The sequence below is a fragment of the Corvus cornix genome, chromosome 1 (assembly GCF_000738735.6).
Source record: "Corvus cornix cornix isolate S_Up_H32 chromosome 1, ASM73873v5, whole genome shotgun sequence".
Classification (NCBI taxonomy): Eukaryota; Metazoa; Chordata; class Aves; order Passeriformes; family Corvidae; genus Corvus; species Corvus cornix.
The window spans coordinates 43,330,439-43,356,270 of NC_046332.1; the positions used below are offsets into that span (position 1 = coordinate 43,330,439).

The 25,832-nt window shown below is 39.7% G+C and overlaps 1 protein-coding gene across 1 annotated transcript; it reads right to left on the reverse strand.

Moving 5' to 3' along the window:
• Positions 1-9,293: 9,293 nt before the first annotated feature.
• On the reverse strand, positions 9,294-24,847 carry POGLUT3 (protein O-glucosyltransferase 3). The gene is given in 10 exon segments (XM_039564535.1): positions 9,294-13,077; positions 13,080-13,089; positions 13,929-14,033; positions 15,054-15,248; positions 16,224-16,420; positions 17,781-17,997; positions 18,772-19,058; positions 19,443-19,640; positions 24,629-24,703; positions 24,706-24,847. Coding segments are annotated over 10 exon segments (1,539 nt in total). The 3' UTR covers positions 9,294-12,964.
• Positions 24,848-25,832: the final 985 nt, after the last annotated feature.

The following is a 25,832-nucleotide window of genomic DNA, read 5'->3' on the forward strand; positions in this document are numbered from 1 at the left end:
GCCCTCCTGAGCCTGGAGCAACAACCACTGAACTTTAGAAATAAACATTGAATCATGATTGGCAGTGATGGATCTGGCACAAAGCATGTGCCTTCCATAGTACTTTCATCTGGAGTTCTAACTCACTGCACAGATTGTATCTAGAAAGTTATGACAGGGCTCTGTAATTCCTACCTACACAGCCTTTCCTTATTTGGCATTAACACTTACAGAAAGGGAGCATCTTGTGAAAACCCTGGCCTTTACACTACAACTTGAACAGAGATCTAAGCAGTGCCTAATGCTTCATTATCCTCCTGTATAATTTAATTGAGGTATACTAATGACATTTTGTGCACAAGGATGTGGAGGAGAAGGTTTGAGACAGAAACCAAACAATTATAGACAAAAAGCAGAAATTTAGTAAAAATGCAAGGCAGCTGGGCAATAAACTAGCTTTCTTCCAGCAATTTCAGGTTAGGTAACCATAATACTTAGTTAAATACCTCAGAAGCATTATATATTTACATAGGACTATGATTTTTCAAGTTATTTAAACACCAAAAATCAAGAGACAAGCATTTTATGCTTAAATCAAAGCAGACACATGTACTAAGATATTTCAAGTAAAAGAACATCTAAGCATTACATACCATTTTTCAAGTCTCCCTGTAGCACCCAAGTCAGAAGTCTACACACCACAGGCTCACTCTGTAGCTACCAGAGCTGGAAAGGTAGTTCCCCAGAGCAATTTTACAACAGCCAAGATATTAATTGCCCTGCAGAAATACCAGTTTCTTCCTGCTGACTACAGAAGAACCATGAACAGCTCTTGCTCCTCACTGATATCTCTCTACTAAGAAACCAAAGACAGGTGGAATAAATCTGGTCACTAAAAGTCTGCCATAAGGATCAGGTGCAGCTGAAACCAACAGAAAATCTAAGACTGAGCAGGAAAAAAAAAGCTGTGATTAAGTAAGAGCAGACCCCCCCAAAATCTCTAAGTCAGTAACATTCACAGGTGGTTAGCACTGCAGAGTTTGTGGATTTAGGAATCTAGTTTTATCCACCTTGTGACTTGCTTTGCTGAACACATTTAGTGAATGCAAATATTCTTAATGCTTTCATGCAGTGGCAATTTTGTGCATCCAGAATGAACACCACAGACAATACCCCATATGGTAAAATGATGCTTACAGTACCTAGCCTGATGTTGATGACAGTATCTGCTGCAACACCTAGCAACTCTGTCTGCAAGTTGAAAGATAATAATCTGTAATGCTTGCATCTTACAGAGAAATTAGGTCAGAAAGTACATTATGGTGAATACCCTGTTTCAATTACTTGGCAGTGCTTGCAGAAACAGGCTCTCGATCAGGTTTAGGCCCTTTAGTGGAGAAACTAGAAAACTTGCAAAACATAGCAGGCAGACAAAGCTGCTTAAAGAATACACCATCTACAGTCTTCCACGAATAAGCAAAGGAAGTCAACTTGGCCTATAAATATTTTTATAATTATCAAGCACCTTTCAAGTGGTTTGTAAGAAATGAATTCCAGTCCATCATAATTAATCCTAAAAGACAGCTGCCTTCTGTATGCTTAGTTTCTTCTGTTCTTCCTTCCCTTTAGTTTTGTCTTGACTTTGATGTTCAGCTTTGTTTTCCCTTGGATCATAGTTTCAGTTGTTTTTAACCTCACAGTGCATCCGTAACTGTGGGACCCAGAAAAGACTGGGGCAATCAAAAATAACTGTCTGATTTATATTACTGTAATAAGCCTTATTTTACAACCCTATGCCACAACTATAAAGCAGTGAGACAGACAGCAGTAGAACCCAACATGCCACTAGCAGAATGTATCTTATTTTGCATTGCACTCCCTAACTTGTACACTCCTCATCTCCTGAGGGTAAATCCTCAGGAAGATCTGTTCCTCTAAAACCTGTAAGTTCTTTGTTGTAAAGGAATATATGGGCATCCTGGAGAGAAGTGCAAATATACAAAAGAAAAGTCTTTGTAACTTACAGTTGTGGAAAAAAGCCATGAACAGATTTTCCTGTTCCAGTCTTAGAGAATTTAAGAACTTGAAATGGTCTAATAAATCATATTCATGTAACAGAAATTGAAGACATTTTTAGAAGAAACAGTTTATATTTATATTAGAATAAGCTAATAGTGAAAAAGCTTTTAGAGAGAAGTATGTATCAGTATAAAGTACAGTCCCACACTGACTACTTAGAAAGTAGGTTGCAATAGAGCATCTAGATCCCTAAATTTATTTTTCCTGCAAATAATCACTGAGTGAAATTCGGCTTTTTTTCTCCAACTTAGAATTTACAGAGATACTCTGAAAAATAAAAAAATAATGTTCTAATCCTACCCAACTTCTTTTTTAATGAAATCAGGTCATAATATCCATATCCTTTCTTGAATTATTTTCTAGCCATAAGTAACTACTTGTGATCCTTGAAGAATTCTTCTCCTCTTCAAGTAATAACAGAGGATATGTGTATGATTGATGAATTAGAGTCATCTGTTGGACAAGCAAGCACATAGGACAGGTCCTTAGTTTTGGAAGAGTGACCTCTGTAAGTACATGACCCTGAATTAAGAATAAAGGACATGCGCAGAAGGAAAAAAGCAGGAATAACGAAAGGCAAAGCAGGCAGGAGCAGGTTTGTGGGTGGCCTTTCACAAGAGCTGGTCCAGAAAACAGACCTGGGTACCATGAGAGGGCAGACAGGAGATGAGAGGTGAACCTGAGGCTGAACAGGATACCACTGAAAGTTTGGAATAATCATCCTTGAGGTTGGGATACACACGATTTCAGGCTCTCGGGCACATGGTGTGACTCGGGGTGTCCTGTGCAGGGCCAAGAGCTGGACTCGATGATCCGTGTGGGTCCCCTCCTACTGGCAGCTTTCATGAGGATCACAGAAAGCCATCCCTGAACAATGAAAGTACCCCCATTTTAGAGTTCTGAGTCCATGTATCTTTCCACAAGCAGTGCTTGTTTCCCCCTCAGCTTGACACTCAGGTGTAAGCTGCAACAGAAGCTGAAACTCATGTCATGACATGACAAATGCACTTCCCACCAGCTGGGAACGAGCAGAGAAATCCACCTTTTTCTTTGAGGACCAAGCCAGGAGGAGGAGGGAGTGACTCACAGGGAGCTGACACTCCCACAGCAAGCCCTGTCAGCTCCGGGCCTGGGGTGTCTGGTGGCTGCCAGGGAGTCACTCTCGGTCATTTTTTTTTTAATTTGATATTTGTTTAGTATGATACTTCTACTACTGAATAGTTCTAGAGTTTAAATTAGAGTTGCATCAAGAACATTCAGGAAGGAGAGCATTGGTGAGTATCCTCCCTGTCAGAATATCCAGTTACTTAAAGAATAATAGAAGAAGAAGGAAATAATACCTACTGCCAACAAAGTAGATTTTGTCACTTATTTCAATGACCGTTAAAGATTGATGCAAATGAATCTCCCAGTGGATCCCTTTTAAAATGGATATGTATGGCCATTTGTATTTTTATGTAATGTCCATCAGTTTGGTAAGTAAGGTGAATCTCTGTTTCTTAGATCAGAGATTACCAGATAACCAAATAAATACCTTTATTGCTGGCTAGCCTGTGACCAGTTAGATATGGTAGCAGCATGGGTACTACTTTGACTTCCTTTGTCAATAGTGTGAAGACCTGAGAGATGACTCTCATATTCACACTGTTGATCCAGCCCCAGGTAACGGGAATTTTTAAATGTATCAGAGAAAGAAGAAACTTTATTTCATTTTGGTTTATTAGTCCTTCTTATCATGTAGCATATTGTCCTGTATTATTTACTTTAACACAGGCAAAAAAAACCCCAAACCAAACCATAGAGATTTTTCTTTTAAAATAAATCTCTTATATATGGTTAATGCTGTCAGATCAGCTAGATGGATAAAATCAGATACATAAAAGAGGAGAATGCCTGTACTCATTAAGCCAGGAGATACTGTTCCACAAAACCTTTTGCCTTTTATATAACAAAGAGTTTCAAAATCCTTGATTGAAGAAGAGGACATAAAGCACAAGAGAAAACACACCCTAGACTTGCTGATGATATTGCAACTGGATTTCATAGACAAAGACTTTGAAACAGTGATCAAAAAGCTGTGAAAGTAATATAAAATCTGTTTGAAAGCAGGCCCAAGTACACTCACAAGATAGCTTTTGAAACTACTCAGGCCAGTTTTAAGAGCCAGCTCTTGCCAGAGGCCTTCATCCTCATCAGTACTCCAAATAACGATTTATTACAGAAAGCAATTACACATAATTTAATATTAAATTAAAATGCAAAGCTAAATCCAGACAAGTATTAGTCTGACAATATAGGGAGAATACAAATGTAGGTGCAATATTATACAAATAGGCAGCCATAACTATAAACACGTGGCATTGTTCCATGGAAGAACAGAGAGGACCCTGCAATAAGCATTGGTTTGACTGAAAATACAAGGGCTGGGTTCCCTACTGTGAGTGAATGCTCGATCATGGGAAAATGCCAGGAGAGCTGTCATGGCTCTCAGACCTCGAGATATCAGCCAAGGGATTACCTGCTGGCTCCATGATGGGAGCAAGTGTTCCTGTGAGGTCAAAACATTCATTCTGTAACTCATGATTTGTTTTCTTTACTTGCTTTCCTTCCCAAAGGAAAATCTGCCTCAGCAGTCAGTGAACTACTGATTCTTCATGAACTGATGATTTTTTTCAAGAAGAAGAGGAGAAAATTTACAAGTTTGGATTCAACCCAATATACAATATTTCTGTGTGAAAGAGAGCCTTAGCTTAGTTTTATTCTGTCTAGTTTTCAGGCAACCACTTTTAAGTCTTTGAGCACTATCAGAATATATTTATTTAATCAGAAAATATTTATTTCCCATGCAATAGACGAGTATGGAAAATTTTAACCATTTATTAACATGGGATAATGTAGCATAGTGATCCACTTCAAGAAGTCCACAATTAATAATATGGTTAATTAGCACAGTTTGCAATAAAAGCCAAACCATTTTAAGTGCAAAGCCCCAGAAAATGTCTGAATTTTTTTTTACGTGTTAAATTGGGTTACTTAAGTGACCAGTATCATAACATATTTTCTCTTTTTCTATAGAATTAAGAATTTCTCAGAACAGACCATTTTGTTCTCAGAAACAAGTAGGAGACCACAATCTGATACGATGCAATTTTCAAGGGCCAATTTAATGAGGGGTGGGTGTTGATGTTGCCTCTGTTACACTGAAAATGACACAGTTTATCATCCACATTCATTGGGCTCTTCATATCTACGCAGAGGTTGTTAAAATTGTACTTAATGGTGTAACCATAAGAATTAAATCTAACTGACAAGGAATAAAATTTCGTCTCCATAGCTTTGCCAGTTATGCATATAATTTCTTATTTGCTTTAGGTTGTTAGCTAGTCTTAACAAATGATGGAGTGGTTCAAAGGACTTGATTCAGAGGACAAATCATTAATTGTTAATCAAGTTCTTAGAAATAGGAAACTGCTTAGCTAGATTTAAATGTCCTGTGTCTTAACCCTAAAGATAAGCAAGCTAATTTTTCATTTGTCTATGAACAGTAGGTGCTTTTCCCTTAATTTTTTCATTGGATCAGGTAACCTTCAAGACCTTTATCTATTGTTACAAACCTGAATGCACTCAGCAAAAACCCAATGCCTTTTACTCTAATGGGACCAGAGTTTGGCCTTTCTATGTGAACATAATTAGTATTCCCCATCAAAAGTGATTTTTTAATGGCCTCCTTAACAAGATAATCCATCAAGGAACGGGTGACAACTGCACCTAGTAACCTACTTAACAGATCCAGTTTGGCAACAATTATGCATTACTGCATGTCATCAGGGCAGGGTGTAACTTGATATTAAACACAGCAAACACATTTGATAGTGGACCATAGTTGCTTGAGAAGGTGAAGGTGGTGACTTCTGAGCAGAAGAATCGCTTGGCTTTGGGGTAATACTGACTTGGGGCTGGAGTGGAGAAAACATCTACTGCATATGAGGGTAGTTCAATCATCACCAGATTCAAGTAAACGCTTGAGTCTGTGGATGGTACTCAGAGCTGTGTGCTCATGAAGGACTTCCTGAAGATTTTAATTCATTAGATTCATAGGATAGGCATATGATGGTAGAGGAGACCTAGAGGAGATCCCATTCAAATTGGCATCTTGAGAGCACATATTGCCTGTTCTGGGCTGATCGGTTCAAATTTTATAGCGAAAAGCCAATTTTCCCATGTCTCTCTCCATTTTGAAATAAAAGATCCAGTTGATAGTGTGTGTTTCTGTGACTGGAATGGAACTGCAATGAGGGAAATACATATTTTATATATCTATATCTACATATATACATCTTGCAAAAGAGTAAATAGCAACAGCCAGTAATGATTCCAGTGAACAATTCACTATATATACAGTATTATTAATATTCAGGAAAAAGTCACAGTTTTTCTGGATCTTTGGGAATATTTTGATGTGAGACAACATTTTATCACAGGGAAATTTGCCTTCCCATAGGTAATCAGAATTTGGAAACTATTTCACAAAAAATACTCAGAATTAATCTGCATATTTTGTATTTACTACTTGCATTCAAGTATTGCCAAATATTTACAATTGTTAGAAAGTCATAATCTATGTGACCTGTACCACCTTTAAATGCTTGGGTTTTTTAAAGAGTCAAAGTTAATTCCGTACAAATCAGGTATTTAAAATTTATGCCTACATTTCAGGTTCAGTTACAGGAAGTTTGGGATCAGTGTGACTGTTGGTTACCTTATAGACACAAATAAATCTTTCAGGAAGTAGAGGAAATACCAAAGTCTAAATAATATGGAATGGTTGTAGTGTGGAAAGGCATGCTGGAGTTTGTCAGTAAGGGTTAGTCCACATTAAAGTCCCTTTGTTCCTACGGCAGAAGAAAGCAGAATTTATTGGCAGAGATGCAGCTTCTATCAGTAACATACATTCCTGACATTTTCTAAATAACTCACCTTGCCAAAAGGCTGAAGTAAACTTAAGAACACTTGGCAGAATGAGTTGAATCTCTTCTCTACAGGATTTTGTTTGAGTGCTTATGTCAGAGGTATGGTGTTTTCTTGATTCTTCTTTATCTTACGTTTTAGCAAATAAAATCTAACTGCATAACCCAGGCTCTTATTTTCACTGTTTTGAATTATTGAATCTTAGAGATCACTATTAGTGTACAGTAATACAGGATAGCCTATTCCCAAAGTATCCCTTCAAACTTATTTTGCTTATAAAGTTCAGTTCATGCTTTGCCTTCACTACAAGGAACATACCAAAATATCTGTTACAGGCATCTTTTTAAAAAAGAGTAACAACTTTTACATGCAGAGTGGTTTTTTGTTTGGTTTGGAATAATAATGTTTCTTTTTTTCACTCATTAAATGAAATGAACTGTACTGACAAAACTACCTTCTTCTTGAGGTAAAAGCTGATGTTCCTGAGAAAAAAACCCCATCATTTGGAAGCAAACCCAGTTTTCATTCTGAACTGTTTTCACTCTGAGAGTAGATTTCCATGTTAAAGTTAATAAGATACTCAAATACCTTTCTGTTGCAACGGCGAAAAATTTGGTGAGAGTAACATGCAAGATGAAATCAGGTGTTGGACCTGCAGGATATTAATGTGGTAGCATTTTGGTTTATTGTGGATATCAGTCATGAGATGGCAGATCTCTGCAGTTGGAGTGGTGAAACAGCTTGGCTGGGCATTTTGGGAGACACAGAATAACTGCAAGTGCAGCTACTGTTGACCCAAAGGTAGGCAAAATCACCTGCTAATGGCAAACTACTTCTTTGAGTCACGTAAGCTAGAGGGGAAGTTAAGGTCTCACAAATACAGCTTGAAGTGATCGTCTTTCAGACAGGTTCCATCCAGGATAATGTATTTTGTGGGTTTTCAGCAGGATGGTTACCATGTTTCATGTATCTGAATCAAGTAGGCCCTTCTGGCATTCTGCTGAGCTGTCTTGAGCCTCTCTACACTACACTGTGAACCTGTGGTACAGATGGATCCTGACTGAATTTTTTTAGTGTTGGGAGTGGGATGGGAATATGTCATGCTCATTCACCAGTGGCCTACAGAGTATGCTGGCATTTAAGCATATGTATAACTTATAAAATACATTAATATTCTCACTGACTGTTTTAAATCAATTACTTTGATGGTTCATAACTGTACTCACAACATTTTACAATTGTCTCATACCTGTAAAGTATATATTCAGCTTCTTGAAAGAGCAGGTCTTGCACTTTCAGTCCAGGCCTGTACTGCCAAATCAATGTATCTCACTTCTGTCAAATCTTCTGTGTACTGCACGACTAGGATATATTGTGATTATATATATTAGTAAGGTATATTATTATGTTATACATATTAATATTATACATTTAATGTATAATTAATATTAATATATAACTTTATGGCCTTACAAGCCAACATAAAAGCAAGGGAGACATAACCATGACTAGTGTCAGAACTGTCAGCACAGAAAGGCTACATTGCCTCTTGCAGACACTCAAGAGCTTGATTCATCCTTCTGCTATGTGACTAGATACATGCCTGCTGTATGACTGAGACGTAGTTCATAGAATAATGAACATCTGGAGATCATGTAGGCCAGGCTTCATGTCCTTGGGGATAGCAGTTTAAGATTTTTTTTCCTTTATCTAATTGGAATTTCCGATGACGCAGCCTGCCTCTGTCGTTAGGATTTCTGCTGTGTCCCTCTGAGAAGTCTTCTCTTTCTAAGGCTGACCTAACCCTGCTCACTCAGCTTCTCCTCATATACCATGTGTCCCACCTTTATCACCTTGGTGGTCCATGTTGGATGTCAACATATTTCTTGTACAGCGGAGTCCAAAACTGAATACAGGACTCCAGCTGCAGTCTCACAACTGCCAAACAGGTGGGAAGAAATGCCTGCCTTGACCTGCTGGCCACACTCCTGCTAGTACACCTCCTGCTTACCACTGCTCACATGATGGCACTCAAGGAATGTGCTGCAGAGGTCTAAAATGACTTTCAAACAAACATGCAAATAATCCTTTTTCCCTTATTCTCACAGCAAAATCCAATATTAGTGCCGTAACTGTCTGCAGTACAGATTTTCCTATTAACAACTCAACACAGAAGCATTGTACTCAAAACTCAAGCATTAGTACTCACAAAGCCTCATTAAAATGCTGTAAAACTTTCCACAGACAAGAGGATTCCAGCCGTTAAATCCTGTGAAGTCAAACAATAATATTTAATATAAAATCTTGCACTTCATCACTGCCCTTACAGAGAAAACTTTCATAAAACTGCACTGCTAAAGGAGCTGATAATATCATAGGTTTATATAATGCTTCTTTTCCTTATTATAGCTTCTTTGCAAGCTTCTCAAACGTGCTCCAACAGGTGATGTATGTTTTCCCTGTCAGCTCTCCTCCCTAACTAAATAATTCACTTTGTAATGTAATAAATGTCGGGCGTATGCTTCCCAGCATGGATGCTTGAATCTAACATTCCATCAGACAAGCTTTGATTATAGGGTTTTTTTAATTATGAATCTACAAGGCGGGCCTGGCACAATTCTGTCACGAAACCAGTATATTGGTGATCTTGAGGTAAATGTAAAAAAATACAGCCTAAAATATATATGAAACTGTATCTCTTTTATGTTCATCAGATCAGGATTTACTAGTTCTCATTTCAAGATGAAATTGAGGTTGGGTATTTCCAAATGTGGGTGCCTAAATATATAAGGAAATACATATGACATAACACAAAAGCAGCGTTCACGATATGAAGCTACTGTTAAGGTTAAAGAATCTGAAAATAAAAAACCTTATGTAAAGACTCTGCCTACCCAACGTTTCTGGAAGTCAAACCCCTTCTCTGCAGATTCCTATGCTTGAAAACACTTGCCCTGGGCTTTAGGACACACTGTTTCAAACAAATAAAACAGTCTCTGTCATCACTGGTAAACCACTGATGAAAACAGGACAGGTTTTACTCTCTACTTTAAAACTGAAACTACTATAGCAAAATTTAGTACTGTGGTATGCTACCAGTTTTCCAAAATTACCACCAACAGGAGATTTTTACACCTTTGAACAGTCGCTGTTCAAGAACTACCACAGAATAATACAAAGTCCAGTCTATGTATGCCACTTAGAAATTCTATTTAATGTATATATTACACTTTACTTGCAAAAACAGGTTTTACTCAATATTTAGCAATTCCTGTAACACACCAGGCCAATGGGTATCATCTTTTCAGCAAACTCAAATAGATCTGACATCTTTTCGGGCCTGGTGGAGCAATTGTTATGACTGTTCTTCATTACAATTTAAACTGTATAGAGTAGCACCAATACAAAGAAGAGAGACTTTGCCTTACCTTCTTTTATCTTTGGAAGAGCTACAGTTAATAACTGAACCAGATTTTCTCCAATTACTATGGACTTGTAGTAAAAGTTCCACCGTCTCTCTGCTACTTTTTAAATTACAGCAAAAAGATGAATGCAGTCATATTTTTCAGGACGTTTCTTGCCTGTAAACTATATAAGCATCTGTAAGGCACTCTGTTGATAAACTAGTCTTTGCTTTGAAGTGATGCTTATTACAAAAGCAAGGAGTTTTTTGGCAGAGAAGAATTAAAAATAGTTTCCCTTTTTATGAGGGAAGAAAGGAGGGATAAAATATTCACATTTATTTATATTCATAATTTAACTTTTATCTGATTCTTCTTTCAGTTTGAAAGACTTCTGTTTCAAGCCAGGCAAGTTTTCCTACACAGCTATTTCCAAAGAACCATAAAGTATGCGTCATGACTCCCCCTATTCTCTCCCATTTTAAAAAATACAAATGGACCACTTTTGGACTCTTGATTTGAAATATGTGGAAAGCTTTGTTGTTCAACCATCTGTTACGCTTAATTGCCTTTGCTGAGCACACCACCTCCACAAATCCTGTTGAATATAAAAAGCACATGGTATAGTGGGTAATATCCCAAAATAAGATCGTATAATACAGTAAAAATGACCGTACACTGTCATAGAAGGAAAGAGCTGCACATACTCAGTTTTAAGTGTAAGCTTCAGCAATGGAACCCCGTTCCTGAATTTTGATGTAGAAAATTTTATGTCAGATGAGTTGAACATTTATTTATAGCCTGAAGTTCTAGGACTGATTTTCATGCTAAATAAAAATACAACCACTATATACATGAGTGTTTGAAGTGGGCTGAACCAGAACAAAGAGGATTATGGTTAGAGCAACATGATACAGGTTTTTTTCTTAACTGGCATAATATAATAAATGACTGATGGACAGTTGCATTAACCTCTTAAGAAACACAAAGTTCTTTCCATATTTAGCATACTGAAAAATCTAGCCTTTCTTCCTGTTCTAATGGAGAAATTTTATGTAACTTGCAGTATAGAACCAAGAATGAAGCCTTCATGAGGTATAGAGCACTGAACTTTGTGCACCAAATCAATCAGACAAGTCTACTGTCCTAAGACATCTCCATTCTTTTTAATGTAGGGAGAATTTGGTATCCATGAAAGCTTTCATCTGACTGTAGTGAGTTGGGAGCTGCTCAGGCAGGTTGCATTAGCCAAGATGAAAACACAGAAATGGGTGCTTGTGGGCACTGGTCTTGGTATTGGCATCTCCTTCCAGGACTATTTATGCATTTTGAAGAAGACAAACTTGGGTAAAAATCAACAGAGGTATTTGGAGCCACATCCAGGACGAGGAGTCTTCTTCTGCCACACCCGAAGACACACTTTAGCACAAAGGTATGACCAGCTCCTTCTGCCCTTGTGAGTTTTGCATTGCTAGCTTCATGGCTGCACATGAACTTCAGCAGAAGACCTGAAGACCTCTTGTCCAGTCTGGAGCTAAGGCACCCTCTGGAAAAAATGGCTTTGAATCAAACCAAGGAGGACAACCAGCTTCCCAATTGCTTTACATGGACTCAACCCCTAGATTGTTACACAGAAGTTGAACCTAGGTGGTCTAAAACTCTGCTAACAAATTTCAGATTTCAAGTAGTCTAGAATACTGTAGATGGTATTGCTGAGCTAAGACACCAGTGTTTCCCATGGCCTGAAATTTCCAAGTCCTTTTGTGGATCTGTGCCTACATTCACAGACACTGTCACTGGTAGGGAACAGGTCTTCAGAGCGGGGACTTGGCACCCAAAGCACTGTGATTGTGATAGCTATAGAGTCTGTTTTAAAGCAGCATTTAATTCTGGTGACTCACAGCCATGATGCTTATAAACATATTTTTCTAATCGCTCCACCTCCTCTCCATTTTCCTCTAAAATTGATGAGTATTATATCATGTTGTCTATTCTGTTACCTGCCATAGACCACAAAATAATTTGAAAGCACGACCAGATCTGGTATCTGTAAATCTCAAATATTCATTTTCTTTGTCAAGTTCAAAAGTTGTTTTGTATACAAGAAACAATCTAACACTGAGGTAAACTTTATGAAGAAATCATAACACTGTTTTAATGTATCACAAATGCTTCTTTAGAAAAACTTGCACTGACTCATGGCAAGATCTCTTGTGGTGACTAGTTCCTCATAAAACTTTGGTAAACAGGTCCCATCTGGAACACGAGCAGCTCTGTGCTCTTCTTCCTGATGATGCAGTACATCAAACAAATCCCCCAGACACTCCCCACTGCAGACTCAGTGTCTGTCTGGTGGTGGTCATGGAACCAAAACTGTGGGAACCAACATTGTACATCAGAATAAGTGTGAAAAAGGGTATGAAAATACAAGAAGAATACATAACTAAGAATGTCTGCTACTGCACAAGTGTCTTAGATTTCACAGCTTAATTCCTATTCTTGCATTTTAAGTGGGTAATTTTCTCCATCCAGTACAGTTATAGATCTTCCCTTAAAGGCTTTTTCCTGTGGCAACTGCACACTGAGTCCCTGTCATCAGGCTGAGGTACAAGTTCCATTCCATCCCGTATTTCAGGTTTGCTGGCTTGGCGTTGGCATATTTCTGAAATATGTAAACAACATTTAAGAATGCTATAAGCACCAACATATAATTCATGAAGCAGAATTTTCCTCCTCCCTTCCAGTCAGAAGCCTACCTTTATCCAGGCTCCTTATGTCATTGTTTACAACCTCTGCACAAGGTGTCTTTGTAACACACCTACTAATAGGCTACACTGCCTCTGAAAACCTCCTTTCATGTTTTTGCCTATTATTATGGTAACTTGAATATTGTCATTATTCGTTCCTAACCACTTTATGCAGATAATGTCATTTTTGTACACAGAACAGCTCCAAACTTTGTGTTAACCTGTGGCTGCTGAAGCTGACATCTAACTGCACAGCAGAACAGGAAAAAGAAATCCGTATTTTCAGAAAGTAGAAACTTCTTTTGCTAGAGATTTGCATTTTCTAAGAAAGAAATGACTACTGGGCCTGCTTCACTGCCTACCACTCTACTAGTCACACTTCTGGAATTTCTTTTCCATGTATTAATTGATTTGTAGTAGAAGTAGCTCGTGATGTAAGCATGAAGGGAAAAAGGAAGAAAACTGGATATACAAATGATACCCTACAGAGATCTACTGGAAACCAACTCCCAAGTGACAAAGAAAACAGGGCTGATTGGGCATGGGGACAAAAAAATACAATTGCTGATTCTGTAAAGTAACTAATATGTGCTTTAATGAGGAAGCAGGGTTTAGCAAAGCTCTTCACACTAATCTCCTGTGAATAATATGTACCATGTCTGCTATTGATCTAAGTAAGGAGTGAATATGAAATCTGTAGCATAGGTAGCAGTAGCACCTGGGGGAGAGTAATAAGGTGATCTCTTGTACTGACCTGGAGCACTTTATAATAGTAGCAGTAAAACCTGTGAGGCTGAAGTAATTCTCTTGCCATTAATTGTCCTTCTTTAGCAATTTTTCTTGCTTCCTCATCATTTTCCTGGAAAATTCAGATGAAAGAAATGAATAACAGAGCAATCAGTGAGTTACTCAAAGCCTGACTAGCATTAGAAGTTTTATTAAATGGGCTACTCAAATATGCAAATTTATGTGCAATTACTGGTAGATTGCAAAGGCGTTATTAAAATTGCAGATTTGTTTTAAAATACTGGATTGCTTTTACAGTCAGTACTGCTACCTTAGGGCTATCAATAACAACTTTCATGACTAACTGTACAATTTTGAAAACTCAGTTGATTACTGCTCTACCCTTTTGTCCAAGCCACAAGCCTCTTCAAAATCAGGGCTGACATCTCCCAGACTTACTTAGTTTTACAGAAGACAAAACCACAGCTGTTGTCCTGTCCAATGCAATGGAATTCAATGCCTTCCTTTTGAAAATAACTGCATGAATTAATGTACTTATTCCCAAGCTTTTTAGGTCTATATTTCAAAGCTTATAGTATTCTCCTGATTCCTTAGGCAGAACTACAGTACTCTCAGAAGAGAAACTTCTCCTGTGTTCTTTTAACCTTAACAGCACTTTGACTTAAAGCACAAAGGGTGTTTTCAATCACACAGTCATGTCTCTTTGCTTACAGGATCCCAGCCTCTCACTGAGCATGTTACACAGGGCAGCAATTTTTTGTACATTCAAACAGAACATGCAGTAACTTCTGCTCTAGTCGGGGCCTAAAAAAGCTATAGCATTAATTAAGTAGTATCTAGGAATCTGGTTGTTTCTTCCACAATTACCTTAATCAGTATACTAAGGCTCTGACTCACTAACTCTTCTGCCCATACCTAAAATGAACACTTAAGTATTGCCCTAAATAGAGATGGTTACTTCAATTAAGGCCTTCCCATTTTATACTAACAACAAAATGTACTTCCTTTATTCCAGGATCTCGATAGAGTTCATGCAAAATATATATGTGGAAATACAAAAAAAGAGACTATTAAGAAAAATTATTTTCATGTTTGTTTATAATTTTGAACTTGAATCAGTAATGGAACTTACCTTAGCCCATTTTATTTTCTCTAGCAAGTCCTCTAAGTTTCTCTTAACCGGAACATAATGTTTCCAAGGTTTTAATCCAATATAAAAGTGTTCATAGTACTGGGAATCTTGCTTCAGTACCAGGCTGTCACCCAGCAAGAGGTATGGAAACCTGTAAGCTGCTACGGTGCCGTCTACATTCACTTGGTATTTGTACTACAGCGTGAAGAGAGAGGAAAAAAAAGGTGAAATGTTTTGTATCAGAATGGGAACACTGACTATATAAAATATTATTTTAACAGGCAAGGAGTAATCATGTTCATTAATCTTCATCTTCAAACTCGTTTTAGCATTAAGCACGTGGTCTTCTGGATAACACAATGGAAAAAGGATTTGTTTTCAACACCAGGATGACACTCAAGAACCTTTCTGTCACAGGAACTGCCTGATGGGTATCCTAATGAAGTGTCCTGGGATAAAGCCAGGGCTACAGCAGAGAAGGAAATAAAACTGATCTATACTTCAATTCAAACAGAGTAAATTTATTCTGACTTAAAATTAACATTATTATGTAGAATAATCTGAAACATGTATTATTATATAAAATAAGCTGAAACATTATACTAAAAGTAACCATGAATGTACTGCTTTGGCAGATGTTCTTGGCTGTTACAGCATTTCTGAAATACCAATCTCTGGAACAGAATTTCAATTGCTATATATTATAATGGCTTTACACAGGACTCTGTCCCCTTTTTTTTTATACCTCTTTTGCCGTGGAATTTATGTGTTGAAGTACAATGAAATTACTCATCTATTTTTCTAACTTGTTACAACAAGGACTTTCTGACATCCATAATGTACTTGCAATGGATATAAATTGTATCCGTTGTTTTCATATTTACCCCAAATAAAGGAAAGCCTGATGGAGAGAAATCCAATTTCTCAATCTATTAAAAAATAAAATAAGACAAGATGTGACCTCTCTAAAGGTCTTTCTTGGCTTTCTTCACAGGTGTGTCACACTAGGACATTAATTACAGGTGGTTTATCTACCCTGCGTAGACCCGTGCTCCCAGTGCAGCATAATTGTTTTGTTTACTGAAAAGAATTTACAAAAGTAAGCCTTGTCTTTTCAGTTGGTAAGAACTTAACAGGAAAATTAATCCAAAACTGTAATTTGACCGCTACCTTAAAGAAGTCAAAGAAGCCCATCAGCTGAGCCTTCCCCAGCTCTTTTTCTTTTTCTCTGAAGAAAAAATATCCTGTTATTCCAGCATCTAGTAATTCTGGATTTTCCTTGGATAACTTGACAAGATGGAGACGTTCCTCTCGGCTGTCTCGACCTCTAAATAAAGCCCGCTCAGTTTTGTTTTCCCAGAAGGGGCCTATGAGCAGTGAGTGATAAGGCAAAATCAAACAGCAGTGAAATGTTCAGGATCCATTTAATGCAAGTAAGGAACTTGGTTTGACAGTGGCATTACACTCAGAGACATGGTAAGACATGCATGGTTTCCCATAACCACTTATTAATCACGGGGTTAAACTCCCAATTCTGGTTGGAATTTTGGGATGAGAAACTCATAATAGGAAAATCAGAGGATTGCTTTTCCACTCAACAATTTTGTATTTCAATAACTTCAACTATCTTGAAAGCTACATAAGGGATTCTTATAAAATATGTAAGGAAAATACTAATAATTAAAGTAATTCTCCATTCATAAAGCCTGCCACAATAACCACATTTCTTTAGTAAAATCCATTTCTGTTACCCAGCAACTTAGTTAGGCCCTTGAAGAACCACTTAACGATGCCTTAAAAAAGAAAATAAATGGCTATGTTGTGTCCTCTAGATATTTAGCAAGAGCCTGAACAACTTAATCTCTGCTTACTACCTGCTTTTAAAAACATTAACTATGTCTTTCCTCACCTTTCTGCTGAAAATTTCCCTAAAGGACCTACTAATTGGAGTAGTCTCTTATTGTCTCCTAATTGGAAAAGCAGCTGTACTAAATCAGTAAACACACAATGCCTCTAACTGATTACTTAACTGAAATATTTAATTCAAAAACTAATAAAGAAAAGAGGAGCTGAGAACTAATTAAATAAAAAGAAATAACTTTCCACTCCAGTTTTACTCCTTAGGTATTGCTTATGCCGTTTGTTTGATCCTTAAGTATTCTTTAATTTCCTGAGGGAGAGGAAGACACCTGTCAGTAAAGCTGACTCTTCTTTCAAAGTCAGAAAAGCAATTCAGGAGATCTCACTCCAAGGTACTTTTTCATACATACAATGTTTTCTCATTTGAAAGAGGCTGCAGCACAGTATCAGCTTACTTCTTTCAGGATTCAAATTCATTTTTTGTAAACAGAACACTGGGCCACAACACAGTTAGGAAAAGGGTTACTATTTGACTAGAAGAAACATATTTGAGTCCTTTACTGAGGAGAAAGGCCTTTTAATTACATCTAGTTTTCCTCTGCCACGTCACAGTAGGTATCTTCTGGATACCTTTAAGTTAAAATTCACATTTATTGCAAACTGGACTTCTTAAATTTTGATTCTAAATAACACATCTACTTAGTGGCAGCGTTGAAAAGTGTCTGCACTTAGTCTGTAAAGACTAAGCTGCTTGTATTCAGAGATGTCCTAGGGCACTTTGAACTGAAGACTGACACATTATTTGAATGCAACTTGCTTCTTCGATGGAAATCACAAATTCTTTTAAATCCACGCTCTCTAATTCACCTGTATTTCCTTGAATGGAAAGGAGATCATTTGTGACTCCACGCAGGGTTTCCAGAGTGGAGTGGGTTACATCATAGGTTGGCAGGACGATATCTCTGGAATCCACAGAGCCACACCAGGAGATGACAGGTACAGGACCAGGTGTATCATTAGCTCTCCGATTCTCAACTGGCCAGTCACCAACATTAAGATAAAACTCCACATCAGGAAGACGAACCTAAATGTACACCCAGGAAAGGATAATAACACAGAGAAGCTGTTTGTCACTCTTACACATATTCCTCAGTTCTCTCATGTCACGCAGACTCAGTGCATCTACTGGATAGTTCACAGGTTTAGCTGTGCTTAAGTTACGAGTTCCAAGTTTCTGCCCTGCAAGCGAGTACGAAAGGAACACCCAGAGGCCAGGAAACAGCTCACAGTTGGGCCTTAGCCCCTGCAGCTTTCCGAGCATTTTCATTACTGCCAAGGCCAGCCCCCACACATTACCCCTAACACACAGCATTGTCTTGATGAAAAAATGGAAGTCAAATCTTACTTCAGGAATTATAAATCCAAAGATACAACAACAATTGCAGAACTGCCATATTTAAATATGTTTAGCCTGGAGAAGAGACGACTTGAGATGGGATCTTATCAACGCTTACAAATATCTTAAGGGTGGGTGTCAAGAGGATGGGGCCAGACTCTTTCCAACGGTGCTCAGCAACAGGACAAGGGGAAACAGGCATATACCTAAACACAGGAAGTTCCATCTGAATATAAGCAAAAACTTCCTTACTGTGAGGATGACGGAGCCATGGAACAGACTGCCCAGACAGGCTGCAGATATTCAAAACCCACCCTGGGGGTGATCCTGTGCTACCTGTTCTGGGTGAACCTGCTTCGGCAGGGGAGTTGGACTAGATGTTCTCCAGAGGTCCCTTCCCACCCCAACCACTCTGTGATTCCGTGATACTGCCTCAATAGTTGACATGATCCAAGCTGATACCTTTCTGGCCAGTGACAGGAACATTTCATCGGAGAACATTTTGAAGTCTGTGTACTTCCCTAGGGAGCGCCGGTAGATGTGATTATTGAGAATAGTGTAATGAACAATAGCACCTCTTGTCTGGCTGAACTTTGCTGGGATTTCCTTAAGCATTCGCTGCAGGTCAATGGTGGGAAACAAAATGAAGTCTTCTGTAATCTGAGGTTCTTGGGATGGACAGGACATAATGTCCTGCCAGACCTCAGGGTCTTCTTCAGGACAGTCACAATATTCATGATAAACTGGTTCTGTGGAAAACAAAGCATGCAGAGTCTGTATTTGTGATTCTACAGCAAACATAATGTATACATTACAGTGGCTTGGCATTTTTTATTCCATGTTTTCTACAGTTTTCTTGGGAAATCATCCTTCCTATAATTTCTGGAATTTTGCAGTGTAACTGAGAAAACAGCAACATTCTTCTCTTTTCAGAAATACAAGACTTCATGTTACCAGGGTGAAATTATTCTGCTAATTGAAGCTCCATTACTGTGAACCTGCCCAGCACATGGGGGACTCAGAGCTGTTTGAGGTGTCCACAGCTACCACAGGTAGCTGTTCAGTATTGCACTTTCAAATATAGCCTAATTCAGAACTTTGACACATTACATTACATCAAAAAATACTCTTACCTTTCAAAATATAAGGTGATTGAGCCACATGCTGATCACCATAAAGTATCTCAATTTTTAAGCCTTTTGTGACACTTCCATACATCCGATACCGCATAAGGAATGTACCATCATTTCTATCCAAAGGCCGAGGGGTGTAAATTCTTGTGACTTCTTTTGGAGAAAGTGCTTTAATTACCACTTTAAACTGTGATCTCCCTGGAAAGAGGAAAATAAAACCAGATAAAAGCACTTTAAGCTACTAGAATCACATCTAGTAAATAAGGGTAAGAGCAAGCTCTACTGAATTAAGACCATGGAATTGAATATATTTTTTCACTACAATTTTTTAATTTAATTAATTTAATTACCAAGTTGGCAAAACTAATTTCCAGTGATGAAATATCATACTACCAAATATTCTTGGTCATTGCATACCTCTAAATGGAATATCTGCAGGTGGAAATAAAAAGTTAAATATTTGATTACAAGACAGAAGGAAAGGCTAACAGTATTTTGAAGCTAAGATTAGGTTTAATTCTGAGTTTTCAAGTTAGTGCTCTGAGGAACAATAATTTCCTCTAGAGTAAGAAAGACAAGAAACCAAGTTAAAGTAACAGGAGAAAAGAATACTTGCCAGCTTGCAGAAAGGCAGTTGCAGCATGTAGGAGTCACATACAAATTGTTCAGCTTTGGGCTGCTGCTGACTGTCTTGAACATTTAAAGTCCCAGCTACTGAAAAGCAGGGATAAGAGAATGATAATAGAGATGTTCCCTGGACATCTGTCTGACCTGTGCTAAAGGTGCTTAAAGACCACTAGCATTTCATCATTAATGCACTAAGACTTTTTAACTGGATATGGAATAATTTATGGACAATACGAGTACAAAAAACATAAATCTGTTATGTTCTTTAATTCTATCACAAGTGGTCATTGTAAACTTTATTCATAAAAAAAAAGAGGGGGACAAATTATTCATGAAGTGTGACAGTCTAGATATTGTGAATCAAACAAATACGGTGAATGCTACCACCAAGTAGTATTTAGAAATACATGAAACTGAAAAAATCCAGATAAAATCAAGATGTTACTAAAATCTGAATGTGTCCCAACAGTACTAAATGATTCATTCTATACTTTGCATCCACAGACAAATGCTAAGTACCAGTCTTCTAACAATCAATCATGTCTTCCTTAGATCACTGGATCTTGACATTCGATTCAAGTCAACTACTGTGCAAGAGTATCCAGATTAAATGACTCTCCTGAAGGAATTAACATCTCTGCTTCCAAAGGTCACTGTAAATCACAACTACCATTTTTAACTTGCTTCAAAGTAGCTGACTTTAACCAAGTACCCTCACACTATGACTATCACCTAGAATTATTTGCATGAAGCAATATTCAAATCCAGAGCCTGTCATGAGGATCACAGAGGAAACAGCTTTCTGTTGGCATCATGTCTTTGTCTCCTTGTACCCATTTTATTAAACCACATTTTTACTAGGTACAGTGATTTCCCACTAGAGAAAAGTAACTTTTCAGCTGTCATAAAAATGAGTGAATATTGAGAAATCACAAGTCAAGTATTACTGAATTTCATGTCCTTGTCCTCACCTACAGGAAATAACTATGTGGGTCTTTTTCCTTGCTGGTTATGTACATCCTGCTCTTGACATGAGGAGCCCTGGATCTACCCAAATGATATGTTAGTTTTAGTTGGTGGCACTTTAGACACAGGAATCCTTTGATAAGGGAAGTGACTGATAACAAAGCTCTCTGGGAAGAAGCTAACTCCACTGAAAAGGAAGGGGAAGAAAAACGAGATTGAGTATTTCATGTAAGTACAAATAATTCATTGGAGGCAACAGACTTCTTGTTTATAATTCACAACATTCATTGTGTAATGGGGCCAAGGCCTCTAAGTTCTACTGAGGTATTTAATTATAATAGCTTTTTGCTTATTTTTATTTTTTAAGTGGAGGAAGTTACCATGGTACTTTCACTCATGCTTTTTTGTTTCTCTCAGTCCAAAGGAATTGTAAAAGAAATCTGTGTCCTTGTTGAATCCGTACCACTAGTACTTCTCTGTTACCCTGAAAACATGTCTGGGACAGCATTTTAAGTACAGAAATAATTTCCCAATACTGAAGAGAGACTAAAATACAGACACAGTCAAAATGGGACACTTTAAGAAATCCAGATAATGACACTTGCTTTATGCATCTTTTTCCTCCTGTGCAGCTTGCAAAAGAGGTACACCATGCATGGAAGAACAAGTGACGAAATGGAGGAAAAGAGGGAAAAGATAACAAGATACTGATTTAGGAAAATTGCTAGAGAAGAACAAAAAACCTAGTCACCCTATTTCTGACATGTATGCTGAAGAGAAATTAAAAGACCTGAAGATTTTTTGATTCAACTTAGTGAAATCTTTGCTGGTTACTTTCACAGATGGAAACTACAGTATCGATGGAGTCACTGAAGAGACATTCGAATTATTAATATATACTTTCAGAGTCGGATGCAAGAGCATATATCCAGCAACAAACAGATACAGGTCCTATGTGTGACCCTCACAAAAGCACAGGGATTATGCTCAACCAAAGACTGGAAGGGAGGTGCTGCAGTGCCCAGGTACGAAGGTGAGTGAACCGAGGTGTACAACTCTGTTTAGCAGCACTGGAACGAGAGCTGGAAGAAGCATGCTCTGCTCTTTGAAAGCATTTGGTGAAACCTGCAAGAACACCTGGGAGGCCTTGAAGAATACTTGTTAGCAGAGTGTGTAGATCATCTGAACAACAGTTAACAGCTGATTTTATCACGGTCAATAGCACATAAAGACATGGCTGGCAGTTGTTAAACCTAGGGTAAAACCCAGCAGGAAAGAACGACAAGGTGTATCCCAGTATTCAAAGAAAAAAAATCTATGCAGTTTACACTAAAAGTAAGTTCTGTATTTTCAGCAGGGATTTTTTAATCTTTTAAATAATTTTTCTAGGGAATGAATTAATTCTGCATTGTTTGATATCTTCCTACAGAGGCAGTCAAAGACTTACAGCCTCTGGGTTGAAATTTCAGTGTGATGTGCAATGATGCATATCAATTCTGGTGAACAGACTTGACATTCAGAAAACAAATCTGGATTTAAAATCTACTAATTATGCTATACATGTTTTATAATGGATTCCAGTAAGTACTGACCCATTTGACTGAAATTCTAATGCACACAAAAAACAATTTAATAGATTTGGACAAATCTCACAATGCGCAGCCTTAACCATAGCTCTTCTGCTCTGATCACGGTGTTCCTGTTTTGCAATGGAGGTGATAATGTCCATTTTTTGCTATCTCACTAGGGATATTTTGGGATGTATTTAGTTTATATTGGAGAGTGGTGCCTGAATAAATATTGTTAATTGTAATTCTTAATGACATTTTACAGATCGAATTTGAACACTTTAAATCATTCGAGAACAGAAATTTATAGCCAGGGTCTCTATGAATACATTAAACAGTGCTCATGCACTGCAATATGATCAGGTCTACTGTTAATTTTTTTAAGGATCCTTGGCACACTCCTAAACAATTCTCAGCATGGGACAGCAGTTAGCACAGGCTGAGGCAACAGCTCTTCCCTGTCGGCAGCACGCATGCTCTGTCTTTGACTGGAGGCCACAGCAGGTCATGGGATGAATGGAGATCACTCCATGCCAGATGGCATCGGGACCTGGAAACTCTCCTGGGACATTGAATTTATTAACATAAATATGAACACACACGAACACACCACGATCAAAACTAGGTTCTCAGTACCCATGTCCTACTAGTTTATCTTGGAGGACTTAAACTAGCATGAGAATCTAACTGAACTTCACACCTTTTCACCTTTAGCAACCTGGTGCTTGAACCCAAGGCCTTCGCTGTGCAGCTGATATCAGCCTCCACTTCACTGGCAGTGAGCATGCAGTCACATTCTTGACTGCAATTACAAAGTGTGCTGACATCCAACACCAAGCTGCAACAGCAGATGGAGAAAGTCCAGACCTGAAAGATCTGAAGTATCCATGGTCCTGTCAGACTGAAAACATACCCAGTATAATATATGTCTACTCTTTGATTCTGCAGGCAGCAGCTTTCTAACTAACAAGACAGCAAGAGGCCCTGCATACCTGGTAGCTGCCCTCTCAGTACCATCTCTGTGAACAGTAAATAATACACAGCAAAGTAAGTAGCTTCTACCCAGTATAAATTTACAACACAGGATTTCCTCTGGGGCTATCTCAGGGTTATCTTCATTATAGAATCTGTGACACAAAAGTAATTTTTATTCCAAATTTAAACTATTAATATAGTGTGTGGAGTTAACTTGCAGCAGCAAATAGCTGACTGGCATCATACTACTGGCCTACGAGAACAAACCCAATTCCCACCCTCAGGAGAAGTGTCACGGGGTGGCTTGTGCTTGTGCTGAGTAAACAACAGATGAAAATTACTCCTTAACGGAGCAGCAGTAGGATAACAGAGCCCAGAGGGCTGTGCTGACCGAGACAGAAATTTTAAGCAACTGGTCTGTGTTCGGCATTAAAAATAATTGCGTTACCACTCCCAGCGGTGTACTGGGATTTTACGTCCACTAGTTCCAGGAGCACTGGTTCCTTTTGAGCTTGCTGGTTCTTTGCTGTAAATTACATATTATTTAGAGTAGACTACTGGTGAGAGCAGAGGAAGCACTGGGCAGCACCAGAAGAAAGGAGGGTCTGACCATGTGCCTCGCTTGCCATCGGAACTGCATGTCCCGGGCGGTGCGGGACCGGGCGCGGGGGGCAGCCTGGGAACAGCGATGGCACAGCGAGCACATGGAACGGGGAAAGAAAGAAAGAAAGAAAGAAAGAAAGGAAGGAAGGAAGGAAGGAAGGAAGGAAGGAAGGAAGGAAGGAAGGAAGGAAAGAAGGAAGGAAGCAAGGAAAGAAGGAAGCAAGGAAAGAAGGAAAGAAGGAAGGAAGGAAGGAAGGAAGGAAAGAAGGAAGGAAGGAAGCAAGGAAAGAAGGAAGCAAGGAAAGAAGGAAGCAAGGAAAGAAGGAAGCAAGGAGGAGGAGAAGAAGGGAAGGGGTGGGCAGCTCCGGCCAGCTCCTGCGGTGAAACCGCAGCCCGGGGCAGGGTCTCCATCCGCGCCCCTGCCCACCCGGAGCACACGAACGGTACCTGGCGGAGAGCGGGAGAAGTTGCGTCCGGCCGCGCTGACCGCCTGGATGTAGAAGTACCGCACGGGCACGGTGACCCCGCGGCCAGCCCGGGGCCCCATGCCAGGCTCCGCTCGGCGCTGACGGGGTCCGCCGGCTTCGTCGCCTCCGCCGGCAGCAGCAGCGGCCCCGCGGCGCCCAGCAGCAGCACCAGCAGCAGCGACAGCCTGCGGACCCCCATCGCTCCGCGGCCCCCACCGCGCCCGCTCGGAGCGGGGTCCGGGGCCTCCTCCGGCCCTGCGCGGCCCCCGCCCGCTCCCCGCCCCGCGGGGCGGCCCGACGGGGCCGGGGCCAGGGAGAGCCGGAGGGAGGCGGGGAGGGCCGGGCTACCCCCGGGCGGCTGAATCCGGCGCCGCCTTTCCTCGTTCTCCTCCTCCGGGCCGTCCCGCGGTGTCCCCGGGGAGATCGGGGGGGTGAGAGGCTGCCCCAGCCCAGCCCAGCCCAGCCCAGCCCGTGTGCGCCGGACCGCGCCGGCGGCGGGAGCGTGCCCTGCCCGCGGGGCTCAGGCACGGGAGCGGGTTCGGAGCCGTGCACTTCCCGAGAGCCGCGAAAAACACAGCACAGCCGCTCTGAGAGCGAGGAGCGGGCTCGGACCCACTGGTCTGCGCTTGCATGTCCCGAGAGGTTTTCTTCCCTGACTGTGGGCGCTTTGCGGGACGCGCTGAAGAGCAGATGACTGGGGGGTGTGTCGCCCCCCCTCAAAGAAGACATTACCTGTGGTTTAGGGTGTAACTCTGCCGGCAACTGAACAGCTAGCTTGGAATTTAAAGAGGAAAAAAAATCGTCTTTCTTTATAGCTTATTGTTACTGCCATGTGTCTGCTGATGTAAATTGCTGTAAAAGGAAAAAAACCCCAAAACCCTGACACAGTTTAAAATTCCTCACTCTTTTTGGGGTTTCCCATAGCAATTGTATTTAAAGCGAAGGACAGAGCAGGGACCCTGTTAGGATGCACCGACACATTGTTCCCTGTCCCTGGGCTCAGTTCCGTGCCCCGGAGAGGAGGCTCAGGCATGCACACATGCCCAGGTGCTCCTGAGGCCTGTGGGTGAGGTGCTGCTGGTGGCCCTCATCAGTGCTGTGATGCGTGGTGATGGGGAAAAAGGGATAACAGAATCCTCTAGCAAATGTAACAACAAGGTAATTTCATGGAGTTAAAATGTTGG